General features: G+C 39.6%; 1 protein-coding gene across 1 annotated transcript; it reads right to left on the bottom strand.

Moving 5' to 3' along the window:
* Nucleotides 1–530: 530 nt before the first annotated feature.
* Nucleotides 531–15,584, bottom strand: xrn1 (5'-3' exoribonuclease 1). The gene is given in 42 exon segments (XM_008334838.3): nt 531–2,852; nt 2,944–3,113; nt 3,339–3,435; nt 3,604–3,717; nt 3,874–4,031; nt 4,121–4,256; nt 4,455–4,592; nt 4,991–5,071; nt 5,154–5,204; nt 5,367–5,450; nt 5,916–6,008; nt 6,131–6,326; nt 6,452–6,521; nt 6,650–6,782; nt 6,878–6,934; nt 7,063–7,120; nt 7,122–7,187; nt 7,325–7,414; nt 7,706–7,852; nt 8,099–8,214; nt 8,315–8,413; nt 8,515–8,628; nt 8,932–9,094; nt 9,234–9,368; nt 9,490–9,593; nt 9,751–9,846; nt 10,005–10,122; nt 10,440–10,609; nt 10,708–10,827; nt 10,980–11,136; nt 11,252–11,341; nt 11,561–11,706; nt 11,794–11,925; nt 12,274–12,341; nt 12,459–12,627; nt 12,755–12,842; nt 12,927–13,012; nt 13,148–13,258; nt 13,345–13,454; nt 13,661–13,758; nt 13,869–14,101; nt 15,215–15,584. Coding segments are annotated over 42 exon segments (5,103 nt in total). The 5' UTR covers nt 15,290–15,584; the 3' UTR covers nt 531–2,486.
* Between the last annotated feature and the right edge of the window lie 170 nt (nt 15,585–15,754).

The following is a 15,754-nucleotide window of genomic DNA, read 5'->3' as shown; positions in this document are numbered from 1 at the left end:
ACTTCAGCATCCAGTAGAACTGTGCAACTGTGCACATAAAATGTGTTCCTCCGCCAAACATTCCTTGAAGATTCTGCTTGTTTGCTTTTCTATCGCAAATAAGCTGGTTTTCAGTCTCATTAAACACATTATCCACTAAAAGCAGGTTAGGTCAGTCTAATTCTTCAGCTTCAAACCTTGAATAAAAACATATTTTCTCGTAAAGACTTAACACATTTCTAAAAGTGAAGTTCTAAGAATGATGTTTACATTTAAAAATGTGTCTAATTTCATAAACCAAAACGTACATAACAAATAAACAAACAAAACAACAACAAAAAAAACACGTGCTGTATCCATTAAAATGACACTGTTAAAGTATGATTTAATCACAAACGTAGCTGCTGCTTTCCTGACAGACTCAAGAAATTCATTAAAGTCATTAGAAAAGGCCCTACATGTTTAAAAGTCCAATGCTTAAAAAAAAAAATCAGCACAAAATAATTGTTTTTCTCTCTGTAAAGAGCTAAATAACAAAGGCCAACATCTCATGAAGTCTCAAAAACGTCATATTTATTATCATCGAAACAATTTATATTCCTTCTAATTTAGTTTATTCACCTAAATTTCATTTATGAGCAGCAGAATTTTTGGCTTCATCTGCACACACAGGAAAAAAAACTCTGGTCTCGTCCTTTATCATCTTTATAGTCTTTTTAATCCAATAGGAATTTGAAAAGAAATCAAAATCTTTAACATACATTGCCTGATGTGACAACTTTGATTCATCAGGAATCATCCCACAATGAGAAAATTAAAAAAAATCTGAAATATATTTTAAAAAGTCTAAAATGCATGATATTAAAAAATGTATTTAATGCCAAAGGTCGCAGGTTAATTACACCACAAAGTGCATAAAAATAGCCAGATCCCACCGAAAGAAAATTAAAAATAATGTTGTATTTAAAAAACATAATATTTAAATAACTGTTTAGACCACAATGTTTAAATCAAAGCTGTGGTTCACTTTATAAAAATATAAACAAAAGGCAACAATTAAAAAGCTTCTTAATTTTTTTAAAATACTGTTGCTGTCAGTGTGATTCTGACTGTAGTTCGTCTGCTGGTGTAAAAACAACACTGGGTCTGTGTAACTGTCTGTGTTGGGCAGACTCAGCTGACTCAGCTGTTTCCAGTGTCAGGTTGTTCTTATTTTTCACAAACTACAATGTTTTAAAAAAAATGCAACACAAACGTCTGTAGGGAATCTGATGATTGAATATAAGAATGAAGAAAGAAAGGTGTTGGATTAAGCTGACTTTATGCAGGATGTCATTTATAATCTTTAAGATGTTTCTAAAACACTATGCATGCAGCATTTCTCAGAGACAGACAGACAGCACACCCTGCAGGGCAGGTGACCAAGGTTCACATATGAAAACAATAACTTCCACCAGATATATATACGTCCCTGAGAACCAAGATCCTACTGTGATGTCATATGGGTTTTTTTTAAATCATGTGTAAAAAAAACCCCACACTAATGTGTCTGTTTTGACATCGGCAGCAGCAGAAATGAGGAAAAATGGGCTTTTTCCTCATGAAATGTGACACATTTAAAATGGAGGCATAGAAATGTTAGAGGTCAGAGAACTGACCTTCAGACCAGAACCTTTGTTTCATTCATCTTCTACCTTTAAATCCTTCACAAAGTCGGAGGTGTGGGGGTGGGCAGATCTTATTCTTAATCTGGGATTGGGGAATGAACCAGCAAACCAGCGACCTTCTTGCTGGAAGGCCTAATTATTTTTAGATAAAAAAAATAACATTAATCATACACATTGTTGTTTCACTTTCCATGGTGCTGAAACAGAAACAACTTTAGCCTTCTACAAAACAAGACTGGATCAACTAAAACACCTCTTTTTGGTCAAATGATACTCCGCACCATGCCCAACTGAGATTTTTTAAAAAACGAACTCACTGCTGTCCCCCTCAGGAGGTTTGCGTGGTCCCCAACATCAACATCCCAACATCATGCCAGTGAAGGAGACAAGTGAAATCTTAGCTCAGCAAAGTGGTTTGTGGTCCGTCTACAGATTTTCACAGCTAAAATGAACACTAAACATCTTTAGGGAAAGCCTTTAATACATTTTAGTTGTTTGCTAATAGTCTCAAATTAATTAATTAACAGCTCTGACTGCCTCTCATCACCAGACCAGTGTAAAATTAAAGACACTGAGTATGAGCCTCAATTAAAAAAAAAAAAAAAGTACACAACAGTCAGAGTAAGTTGATGTCGACATAAGTAACCCAGGACTGCAATCGAACTGCTATGTTGAAACTTCTCTGTGAAAGAGTTGGCAGTAAAACATGTAGCAGCAGACGTTACCAAAGACCATCGGTTTTGTTCCAGAGAAACTTTGCAATTTGTAAAAACAACACCTACCTCTGTTCTCTCTCACACAAACAAAAACAAACACACACACCAACAAACACACACACACTCAACCCTCTGAGACTTTGGCAGCTTCAAAGTTGACGGCCAGCTTCCTATACCTCCTTTTGGAGGCGGACCCCGGTGTGTGACCTTGTGCTGCTGGGTTGTTCTGTCGTGGTGGTGTCTGTGCGGCTGCTGCTGTCGTGGAAACACCGTCGGCTTGATTCACTGAGGATAACGAGGCGTTGCTGTTCGCAGCATCTGCGTGTGGCCGGCCCATCTGTCTGCTCTGAGGCTCACTCCGACTCTGTGACTGGACGTCGGGCTGGTTCTGGGCTCTCTGTGATTGGTTCCTGGCCACGGTGTGGGCAGCACTGTAAAACTCTCTGCTTTCCTGGTTCTTTTTGTTTACTGAAACACGCTTCTTGGTTACCTGTGCGGTTGAAGGGCAAACGGAACGACAGATTCCTGTCAATGGGAGGTCAAAAATAACACAGTGTTTTACTGTTCACTATGGGTTTTACCTGTAGAGGTATGAACTGGTTATGGGAACCAATGGGCAACGTTGTTGCAGGTGGTGGGCGGACACCATGAGGGAAGGTCCCTGCTGCGCCGTAGAAGGGTTTGTTGTGGTGGTGTGGGGGAGCGGTCATTCCCCACAGAGGGGGAGGAACATAACCTGGGTGAGGCAACACTGAAGCAGACACAAGGAAGAGAACCAGCAGCAGAAAAACATGGAGTTATATTCACCTCCAACACCGGTAACATTTACTTATTCACTCTTTACTCATTTTCCTATCAAGCAAATTGAGATGTCACTTAGTCTTATATGTTTGAATTTTCAAAGTTTGAACAGACACTTTGTGACATCACTTATAGCCTGTGTTTTTTTGCCTGACTTTTTCTATTTTAAACTGACCTTGTTGGTTGAGCATACGAGTCATGGGGCCCAAAGGTGGAGGTCGTATCTGACCCACACCTGGGTAGGTGAGTGGGAACCCTGATCCCATGGAGTTCTAAGGATGGACAAGAACAAGAGTGTAATTACTGTGAAATAAAGAGTAAAAGTAAAAGAGTAAAAGAGACTAAAATGAGACAAATAACCTCAGGTGTGAAAGGATAAGTACTGTCACATGAACCTGTGTGTGTGTGTGTGTGTGTGTGTGTGAGTTCATGTTACACACCAGTCTCTGCAGGGCAAAGAAGGCAGCTTTTTCCTTGGACTCATTTTCAGACTGCGACTGCGGACCGTGAACCATCAAACCGTTGGACAGTTTCACCTGACACACGACTAAACCCTGTGGAGCAGAATAACAGTCTTGGAGCAAAAAGGCCAAAGAGAAAGACCAATAATGAAATAAAAGAGATTTTAAATTCAATTTTGAAAAAGTATTCAGTATTCAGTGAATTCTTTGTCAATGTTTAAGATTCTGGTACTAAATCAATGACGTTACCTGTCTGTTGCATATAAAGCTGAACTCAGGCGGGGCCATCCCTAAACCCACGCAGACACATGTCAGCTCTGACACCTTACTGCCCAGCATGGCGTTGGGGTTGGCTGAGGGAGGGGGAGCTAACGGCATGTCACCATGTGGGGAGTTCATCTTTGCGGCTGCAGAAGCACAAACAGGAACAAATAAGAACATTTGCTTCTCAAAGTTCAGAGTCAGACGTGCGGTTGTGTCTGCGGGAGGAACGTGCCCAGTTTCTTGGACGAGCGGCTCCTGTTCTGCTGCCGACTCCCGGGCGTGGGCGTGCTGGTGTCGTCCTGCACTGGAGGAGTCTCTGTGCTGGAGCTGTCGATCTTTAGCATTTCTTTTAGCACCATAGTTCCCTTCTATCAGAACAAGAACAAGAAAGCACAGAACTAAGAACTCATGACATTAATTCATTTTTACAACTTAGTCTCCCTGACAATAACATGATAAGTTGTTTATAAAAATAATTTTAGAAAGAATTAGAATTCATGTCCGATTATAAGGGAAAAAATGTCAATGCAACAGAAACATGAGTAGCCTGAGTCAGTAGTATTTACCATGGCGAAGGACTGTGGGGACAGTGGTCCTTCAGGATGGCTGGTGGGTTCTGCTGCAGCAGCTGATGGAGGCGGACTCTGCGTGTTTCCCTTAGAGATCTTGAGACTAGCAAGGAGGTCTGCAAACTCAGCTGACGCCTGAGTGAGAGACGACGTACAATATTTGTAATGAATAAGGAAAACCAGGTCAATCACAAACAGTCCAGGACTAACAGGTCAAAGGTCACGAGGCCTTGACAAAACCACAAGCAGCTAATACTGTAGGCTTGTCTTCTCTTCTTTCATTAAAGAAGAAGAAAAACACTTCCTGACAGAACCTAACCTGGGATGGAGGACTAAGAGGAATCAAACCAAAACCGTTAGGTACAGGTCCTGCACCACTGCACCACTACCCTCTCTCTTCCTTCATATCTGTAGCTCCAATTCAGTGTACACTAACATTCTGAAAGTGAGCTTAAAGTTTAAAACAAGACTTAGTAAATGTTTGGATTTGTGAAATCAAGGGAAACTCGACTGTGGTCGTGAGCTGTTTTTACCTTCTCACTGTTGTTCTGTGCAGGAAACAGAGCGTCAGGGTTTTCATTTTTCCTCAACAGCCTGATGCCACCAGTCGGTGCCTGTGAAGTACAGTCACATGGTAAAAACCAGCCTGACGGACATACAGACTGTGTGTGTGTGTGTGTGTGTGTGTTTACTCACAGCTTTGTTAGGGGTTGGGTTTTGGTGCCTTCCTGGCTGTGAGTGACCTTCCTACAGTTGGAAAAACAGAATTCTTAGTTCCAAAACGTTTCTGGTGGCATTGAAAATATAACTTTGACACTAAAGTTCTTTCCAACTTTGTCACTGTGAAGTGCTGAACCACAATGCCATTGTGTAACTGCTGAAGGTTCTAAAACACACACATGCTCTTACATGGTTGTGCCAGTGAGCTGGAGGTTTGTTGGGAGGAGCCACGTTCTGTGGTGACTGCCACACATTACTGCATTCTTCTTTATTCTAAATACACAGGGAACAAAGTATGTGCATGTAATTTAGTTAATCTGTGCTTAAAGGTAGAGAATGTAATGATTTTTCTTTACTGTGTTTGTCAACAATAAGTATGCAGAAACCAATTCCTCCCTCTGGGGTCTAAATCAATGGTCTAATGATTGTTCTGAATTAAATTTCTTTATTTGAGACAATGAGTAGAAATATGACTTGTCAAGCCTGCCCTCTTGTGGACAAAACTATATCTAGCTCAAAACTCCAACTGAACTTTTTTTTTACTGTTATTTCCTGACTGTGCTACAACTAATGGTATTTATTTAAATTAATATTATTGCTGAACCCCCCCACTTTGGAAACCAATGGGCCTTTCCAACACCCTCTGCTAGCTCTCCCTCTCTCTCTCTGTGTCAAAGAAAGCAAGAGAGAAAGGCAAGACTACAGAGGAAATACATAACATTACAGCCTTACATTTACCTTGGTTTGAGGTTTGGAAGGTAGACCCTTAAATGGAGCGTTCCTGTTGCTGTACGATGCTGCTTTCGCCGTGCTGTTATGTTTGTTTTGGTGCTGCAGAGAAGTGATGAAGAAGTGCAAGTGTGAGAGGATAATGAGAAAAAAAAAAGAAATTACATAAATAAATGTTTTATCAACACAAAGATAAAGTATGATGAGAGTCGTTCAACTCTTACCTGTGTGGGTATGAAAGGTGACTGTGGAGAATGGTTGAGTCCGGCCAGCTGGCGGTTTGAGTGAAAGTTAGCTCCAGTGACAGGCTGTGGTTTGACGATAGCAGTGAGTTTGTGGGAGGTGTGGTCCATTCTGGCTCCATGGGAGAGATTGATAAGAGCACAGGGAGGCAGGCGGTAACCACGGTGTGACGTAGATCTGAGTGGACCAAAGACACAGCAGTCACATGATTGGTTTAAAAACAAATCAGTTTGTTGTTCAGAGGAAGACACAGCAGGTGAATACATGTGAAATAAATAATAATGTTTAAAAAGTGTGATCACCTGATTATCAGACCACCGGCAAATTCTTCATCAAACAACACTTCAAACAGTACCTCAGCATCACGGTCAGCTGAGACACACACACACACACACACACAAGTTAATTAAAGACATTTAAATTAAATGCCTGCATTAAAGTTTACTTTTTAATATATATAAATAAATTCCCATTCTTTCAACGAATGTGCATTCACCAACCTCCTTTGATGCCAATGATCGTCCCTCTGAGTCCAAGTGGGACGGTGAAACTCTCTCTGATGTTGATGACTCGGTCAAAGAGCCGGTATTCTGCGTCCGGGTCTGGAACCACGCCCTGTTGCTGCTCCAGCGGCTACATACAAACACCGACATCAATCATCACTGCGACATTTGGACAAAGTCAATGTAAGTTTGACGTGACGTTGAAATCCAGAACGTTGTTCTCACCCTGAAGAGCAGATGAGGCTTAACAGTCACACGGACCTTCTTGATGTTCTTCTTCACCTTAGAGAGGAGAAAAGGCAATGCAGTAGAGAGAAGTCAAAGTGAGAACATACACTGGTAAAATGGAAGACATCCAAATGTGTTCAGTTGAGAGGTCGCTGCAGTGCAGAAGCCCCTCTGGGAGTCACCTTGGTTTTGTCCGTCGCCTCTTCAATCTTTTCCACAATGGCAGCGTCAAGAACCTGATGATCTGCTGATGGAGCTGACGGGGTGACTTTTCAGCCACGAGGTGATTTCAGAAACTTTTTCTGCCCTGAGGAGTCAGAGTCAGAAATACTTTATTAATCCTCTGGGGGACAATTGTTGGTATTACAATTTTGATTTTATCACAGTTACAAGTTCATATAGTGCAACTGTACAGGTTTAGCAGCTTTGCTATAAGTGTCTCACCCATTCTGTTCTTCTCCAGGCCAGATGTCATCTTCATAGAAAACATCATCGTGACTGTTCCTGGATACTGTGTTGAAAACCTCAGCAAACCTAATAAAAAAAATAAACAAAAAACAAAAATTTAGTTTAACAGATTAAAATAAACTGTCTCGCATTTGCTTGCAAAAGTATAAACTGAAAAAAAAAAATCATAAAAGTATTTTAGATAATAGCTGTCTGAAAATGCTTATACTGACAAAATACAAATTTACACTTCACAGACTCCAAAAGTTTATAGATAGAAAAATAGAAGTTTATTATTTCATTGATTTTTGGACTCTACTCTGTGTTCCAAACTATCTGAGAAGAAATAAGAAACTCAACACCAATAGGACCTTTTACCTTTCCACGTATTCAGCCAGCAGATCCTCCACAGCAGAGGAGTAGAGCCACTCCCTCTCAGTTCTCTTGGTGTATCCAGGAACCTCCTCATTTTTCTTGTTGAACTTCAGGTTCAGGCCAATGTTGGCCCTTTGCTCCCCACACGGACTGAATGCAGAGAAGGTGACAAGATTAGGTTAGGGTAGCTCATACAAATATGGACGACAGTACAAAACACAAGTGTTTATTCACCCAACACCTTGAAAATATATTAAGGTATAATAATTAAATTAAACTAAATTGATTTAAATGTGGCAGATGTGATGTGGCAAAACAGTAAAAGCCTTTTTTGTGACCCTTACCCCAATTTTGAACCCAAGGTTTTATGGTAAAACATTTGAAATCAACACTCACTTCCTCTTAGAGCCTCTGCCAATGAAGATGCTCCCAGAGAAGCGAGACACCAGGTAGCTACTGATGCCAAGATGAGACGCCAGCACATACCCTGGACTGTATTTGACACAGTATTTCTGAAGAAACACCAAATGCCCAAAACATTAATATGACAAAAGGTGTTCAACATGCCAACAGATTTCTTAACTGACAGCAGGTAAGAGCAGAATTCCTTACGTGCTGATTCTGGATTAAAGACTCAAGCTGTGGCTCAGGAGGCACACCGAAGACTACACGCACTCGGCCATCTTTGATGACATCACTGGAATCCTGCACCTGATTTACATAAACATGCATGAAGATAATGTCAGTTTCCACAGATATTATTCAGTAATCAGAGGATACAAAAATGAGAAAAAAAGATGCAGATGACGTACCTCACCCATGGCACCGTAGTAAGGGTTTCCCACCATGAATACAGTGGTTGTTGGAGGGAAAAGCTCATCTAAGCTGCTGAAATGGGTTAGAGAGGAGTAAAAGGCCTCGATGTCCTGTCAAGAGAAAAGTTGAATAAAAATAAATACAACACAGAGAGAGTTGGTGGCAAAGTCATGAGAATGTGACCCCATTGTTACATCACACATTTTTGTAAATGTCTATAAATAAAAAAGTGTATCAGCAATCTTTTTTTTAAATCAACTACTACACATTTCAGGGGAACCCGTTTGAATTCCAGGTGATCCCACATGGGGCAGCAACCCCAAGGTTGAAAAACACTACTTCTGTCAATGATTTGTGAGGTTTTTTGCCTACATCTAAACTGGCAGAGGTTGTCATGTATGTATTTTATGTACCTTGACCACAGTCTGGTAGGCGAAAGGAAAAACTTGTTTGGACCACTGCTTCTCAAGTTCCACCGCTCCATTAGCTTTAGGGATGTACTTCCTTCCTGTCAACAGCTGGCCGTACAAAACCACTGCTGTTTCGTTCACGATGATGCCTTTTCTTTTCATGAAACTGTGGGAAAAAAAAAAATCACATCAACTAGGTTCACTGATATATAAGGGAGACAGGCTGTGGGGAGTCAAAGATGAAGCATTTCAAAACACTTGTGTATGGAAAGATATTTTCTAAACAAGGTTTTTTTTAGTCTTACTGCTCAGTGATTCCTTGGACTTCTTTCACCCATTCTTTCTGCTCCTTGTCAGAAAGATAACAGACTTTGGTCGGAGGAGGAGATGAGGATCGGTCGTAGACTCTCTGATCACCTGCTGATTCATCCAGGCGAAACCTGTAGAGAAAAATAAAATAACTCTTTTAATATCACCACTGTTTTCTGCATGTGTGTACCAACATGTACCACTCATCACTCTGGCTGAAATGGTAACACTTAATTTTCTGTTTTTTCATACTTGGTGTCTCCGTCTGACACTGCAATGATGCGAGCTTCCTCAAGATGGGGCCAGTTGACAAACAAGGATTTTCCCAGCACTTTCGCAGCAGCATCTTCACATGTCTACCGACACAAAAAATAAGGAAAGAAACTGAGACTAAAAGAAAACAGACTAACAGAAATATACATTTTTACATGATCACAACCACTAAATTAGGAAAAATTATGTTAATTTTTCTTGATAATTGAAAAAAAAACAAAAAAACTTTTGTTTAACTACCAGCTCTTCTTCTTCTCTTGGCAGAATATCCAGCATCATGTTCTCTCCTCTGCTGCTCTGCTGGAAGACAACCACTCCACTCTTCTTTTTGTAAAACTAAAAAAACAAGAAGCAAACAACAGAACAGAACATGTCATCAAAACATGCTTTAGACATTTTTTTGTTTTTAAACACACCAACAATACACATATGCATCATAAACCACCACTTCAAAAAAGTTAAAACAGTCTAGCTTCTGTCCTAGGTACACGTACCTTATGTTTAATGTGCTGCAGAGTGGGGAAGCCACAGAAGTACAGAGCTGAGCGGTCCAACCGCCTGCTGACGTGGTCCAAAGTCACGTGCCAAGCATCCATAGGAATGTGTGCTTTCCTGTGGTGATCAATTACAATCTCATTACACTGCCAAGCCTAACCTGTAGCAATATGGCCTGAAGAAATTGTTTATTTTTTAATTTAATTATTTAAATTATATTCTTCTTCCACATCTTAATCCTTTTTAGGGTCTCAGGGGGAGTATCAGGCGAGGGAGGAGACAACAATTCACACTTTACACATTTGGTCAATTAAAAGTAAGATTTGGTCACATCGGGTTCAAGCTAAACATTTATTAACCTGTATATATTTACATTTATTTTGATGCGACAGTCAAGGAAACACATGCATGAGTGGTTCAGTGACTGTTTGTACCTGACGTGACAGTGGATGATGTCTGGAAACGTCGGCGGCAGAGACGACGGATACGTGAAGTCGGCCTCACTGTCATGGGTGTAGACAGCGCACTCTGTGTGGCCATTCCTGGCTTTTTCCTCTTTTGTCAGCCTTTGGTTGCAGGGGTCCATGGCTGCCAGTAAACATTTCTGAAAATTTAAAACAAACACACACACACACAAACCCACAATCAATCAATCACAAGCTTTCAGTAACATTTTTTCTGGGTGAGGGGGTGAGTTTTTACCTCATCAATGAAGGGGATGAGAACCACAGCCTCCCACTCCTGCTGCTTGCCATTGAGGTCGGTTTTGAAGTCCAGTGGGTAATACTCAATAATGCTAGAGTTTTCACTGGTCATCAGATGCTGCAACATTTACAAAACCATCTCTTATACATTCATACATACAGATGAACATAAAAAATGAAATATAAATTACTGACTACAACATTTTAAACAAAATAGAAACATGTCTATGAAAGTTTTTTGTGTGCATGTATGTGATTTTTTTGCTTTACCCTGTAAGCTTCAGGAAGCAGCTCAGAGCTGGCAGCAGGCAGAACAGCCAAAAGCTGCTCAAAAGGCATGAAGGGTTTGCCCAGGTCAAAGGTCAATTTTAAGCTTGAGATATTCCTCACATCTGACAGAAAGGGGGCATAGTGGTAGGGATAGTACCTGGAGACACACAAAGTATTTAAAGACAGTTTATGTCAAGAGAGACATAAGAAATGTCTCCGTGACTAGACATAAGTCTGGTAATAAGACAGACAGTATGTGATTGTTTTCTTACCAACTCCAGGACTGAACTCCATGGTAATAATAATGGAGAATCCACTGGATGCCTTCTACATAACATTTGGCCTGCTTGGCAAGAAACTCACTGCAAATGGAAGATTCAGTATTAGGTATTGCAGAGGAGTCTGTACATTTTTGGTTGCAAAATATATTTTGGATACTTTTTATATTATTAGAATAGGTAGTTATTAAAAGCAAAATAACACAAACAGTGTTAAGATTTTTGTAAAAGATGATTTAACACAATATTATAAAACCTGGTATTTACTAGTTTTCAGGATCCTTAAAATAAACCATAACTTACTCAGACACCACATCCACGCCCATCTTAGTCATATAGTAAGTCCGTTTGTATTGTCTGAACTCAGTTTCAAATATGTCGTCCTCCTCCTCCTCAGGTTCAGCCATCTTTACACCTGCAGTTAGAGCTGCCAGGGAGATGGAGGAGTCCTACACATACACAAAAAACCAGTTCATTACACCGACAACATGCACAGTGGTGGACACGTTACCTGAGCGAAATGACACCATATCTACCTCAGCTTTGTTCATGGTTTCTGCTTCCATCTCAGCAGCTCGTCCAGCTGCCTCATTCAAATACTTGTTACCAACTTTACTCTCAAACCACTTAAGGTCTACGAACACCTCCTGAAAATGTTCACGGTCAAACTGGATGGAGCAGGGTGGAGGAGGCAGAGGGAGTAGAGAAAAAACAGTTAGAGTATCAAAAAGTTGTGAACTAGACACCTGGTGTTTACTGAAGCTGGTCAGTACAAACAATGCGACTCCATTTGATATATAATCTACTGCCTCTGCATATACCTGTGTGTAAATCCATATTACTTTAAATTTACCAGATGTACTGATGATCTCACGCCAGAAATGCCTAATTTATGCTCTGGACTTTTAGAGAATATTAAGATATTCTACATTTAAATCCCATAAATGTAAAAAGTCAAACATCTTTCTATTGATCATATATTCATTTAAAAACTGAGCAATAAAACACTGTTTTACCTCAGAAAGTTTCTCCATGTACTTCTCAAAGTTTCGTAGGTTTAGATGGCCATTTTCATTCAGATAACCTGAGAAAAACACAGAACACAAAGTTAATATAAAGTAAGTTATATAAAAAATAATTTATTTACAACAACATTACTAAAAAAAAATGAAACAATATAATAATGATCCATCCATCTCACCCTCCATACTGGGCCGTATACTGATGTAGGTCTTATACAAGAGAGGCAGAGCATCATGGTTGATGTGGAGATGAGGAAGATGAGGGATGAAGTCGTTTCCCACGAGGAAGCCCATGAGGATCCAGTCATCTATTATTCGCTCCAAGTCATATTCTGAACCAATGTGATTCTGAAAAATCAGATTATTCAGAACATTAAAAAAAAAAAAAGTTAATAGTAAAATCTTAAGAAACACAGTTAACTGGTAAAAAAATACTTTTGCTTAATGATTTGCATCAGACATGTGTGTGCATTACCCTAATCCCAGAAAATTCGTAGTCGATGTATTCCCTCATCAGGGACAAGTGAAGTAGGTGAAAGGTCGTCTCCTCCGGTGCCGTTATCCTAGTGTGGGAGGAACAAAATAGCAGCCATGTTTAGCACGGTAAAGGAAAAAAAATGAAAAACTTACTTTAAAAAAAAAAAAACCTTTTCTGAGATTTCTTTCCTCCAAATCGAACCTCTTCTCTGAGGAGAGAGAAGTTTGGCTCGTGGCTGGTTAAACCCAACATTATCTACGAAGAAGTGAGTGAAGACAGGGAGTATGAACATGTAGGTATAGAAAAGCTGTTCTCAGAAGTTTTCAAATAAACAATTTAAATCCAACTGAGCTGAGACCCTGTGTACATATATCTTTCATTATAACATACCAGATCGGCATCCAGGCCATAAAGACAGTGGCGAGTGTTGGGATTGTGATCCGGTTTTCTGTTCTCTGAGCGAATAAACTCCATGATCTTATGTTCTCCCTCCCCCGGTGTCTGAAAAAGAACTCATACTCAGTACCAACAATATTCATCAGCTGCTGAAACAGAATGACTGAGGGAAGGAGCCTGTTGATACAAACCTCATGACCTGACAGGTACACTCTGACGTTCTGCCACAACTTGTCAGTGGAGAGTTTGTTGTGGACAAAATACTTCAGCTGCTCCTGCAGTTTCACCATGAACTGAGTGCCTGGAAAACAGATGTTTTTTATTTGGATAACTCTAAAAAAACTAATTTCACTCAGAAAGCAGATAAATAATTAATGATTAAATGCTTTTAGTCAATTTATTGGTAACAATTTGAATTACTTCAGTATAAACAAAGAAAAAAATGGTTTCTTCATTTACTTACTACTGGGTTTTTTTTCCTTCTGTTAAATAATAGGCCTTTCATACCTGGTGTGATACAGTTGGAATCAAAGCGAGCTTCCGTAGGAAGGACTTCTCCTTTGTCCAGGGCTTTCTTTATCTTGTCTTCTGCTTCTTTGGCAGATCTAAAGAAACAGAGACACAGATCACACACAGGTCAAAGTCTAAACCTGAGTGAAACCTGATTCTTGTCTGAAATCTGGTTACTTTTGCACAGATTTGTCCTTGTACACACCTGAATCTCCGTCCTCTCTGCTGGTTCATCTTTGCTCTTGGTGCCACACCATCCACAGCCATGAAGAAAACCTTGCGAGGCTTGATGATCCTGAAGAGAACCTCCAGGTAATGGAAGATGTCTGCAAAAATCTTTTCCTCAGAGATGCGAAAGTGGACGTCCTCGTCATTGGGATGGGAACACTGGTGGATAATCCCATTCATGTCCAGATACAGATTGTCAAACTCTGGGATCTGAAAAATAGAAAAGGATGAATACCAAGTTTTTACTAAGTTTATAGAAAAGGATGAATACCAAGTTTTTATAATAACTATTGGGTTTTATATGTCGTTATTTCAACTTTAATATTGGTTGGATGTATATAGCCATCATCAGTATGACAGCTGCATACAGTACATTTAAAATGAAAGGAACAATACACTGTTGTCAACATGAGTCAGGAGCCTTGACATTCTTATCTTAAAGTATGTACCTTTTGTTTACATTTTAGGTGACAAGTCATTAAAAATATTGTTGAATATTTGCTATGTAAATGAAGTTAATATTTTTAACTTTTGAAAATGTTTATGTTATATTTGTAAATTGTCCTAAGCTTATTGTAATTGGGGTAAATGGAAAACTTACAATACATTAAAGCATATCCTAACAACCAGTGACAATAAAGAGTGGAAACTTCCAGAAATGCTATAAACCAACCTCTTGTTATTCTACAAAACGTAACGAGTGTGACGCCCAGGAGTGTTCGGCTGACGAAACTGCTGCAGCAGCACTGAAATACTATCTGTCTCAACAAACAGGGAACTAGGTCACTAAAGTCCAGCCTCACTGAAGAACAAGAAACCTAATATTTAAGGATAGCTTCGTTTTGGCCCGGTGATTACCATCATCACTGGATGATAACGTTTACAAATACTGTAAACAAAGTTGGTTGCGACACAGGCGACAACAATAACTAGCTGTGAATTCAGTTATTGTTGTTAGACCGAACTAGCTGACTACCTGCACCTTATTGTACCTCAGAATGTTCTTGTTTAACAGCGACCCAAACTATAACACGTTAACCCAATGTACTCACCTTTGACCTACCTAAGTTTTCATTTATGCATAAAAGACCAAAAAGTCTGCTAATTAGTGTGGGTTTAGGGTTACAAAGTTGCCAAGAAAATACACGAACGGTAGCTGGTTTGTTAACATTAGTTGACTATTGCCTAAGCGCCATCCATAGTACTGTAGGAGATATAAAAGTTATTCGCTCTCTTATCTTGATAATAGCCTATGACAAGCTAAGCTAACGCCGCGGCTTACAGTGGAATGAAGCTAACGACATTTCTCGCTAGTTTTCCTACCTGATGTTCCTTGACAACTTCACTGAGGCACGGATAGCGCTCTGAGATCCAGCGGTAGAATTTCGGAACCCCCATATTTGCTCTGAAAACTTCGACTTCAGAATAAAAAATCGAAATGGATGCAGATGACGAATTGTACCCTGGGTTTACAACTTGCTTTGGCTGAAGTCGGGTTTTGTTTCCAGTCGAGAGCAGGAAATGGAAGGTACGTCGACTAAATGATTCCCTCCTGAACACGAAGGACTCGCGTTCCTAGTTGAGTTTATTGCACGCGTTGTATTTACTGTATACAAAAACAAAAATGTGATACTACTGACTACACATTGCAATGAAAAAAATATATATATTGTGAGCTTCATGTTTATAACTCTGCTTTTGTGTATATTTTATAAAATTCAATATTAAATAAAATAATGTTTTTTAATTGTACAAATACAATTTGCTTTCCTCAAAATCCCCACTATTAACATTTCTTTGAAAGTTTTTCATACTCACCTTTCTTTGGTATCAAACTTTGTTGTTACACTTGAACTCAATGCT

This window comes from Cynoglossus semilaevis, chromosome 20 (assembly GCF_000523025.1).
Source record: "Cynoglossus semilaevis isolate Cse_v1.0 chromosome 20, Cse_v1.0, whole genome shotgun sequence".
NCBI lineage: Eukaryota > Metazoa > Chordata > Actinopteri > Pleuronectiformes > Cynoglossidae > Cynoglossus > Cynoglossus semilaevis.
This window is presented reverse-complemented; position numbering and strand designations above follow the sequence as displayed.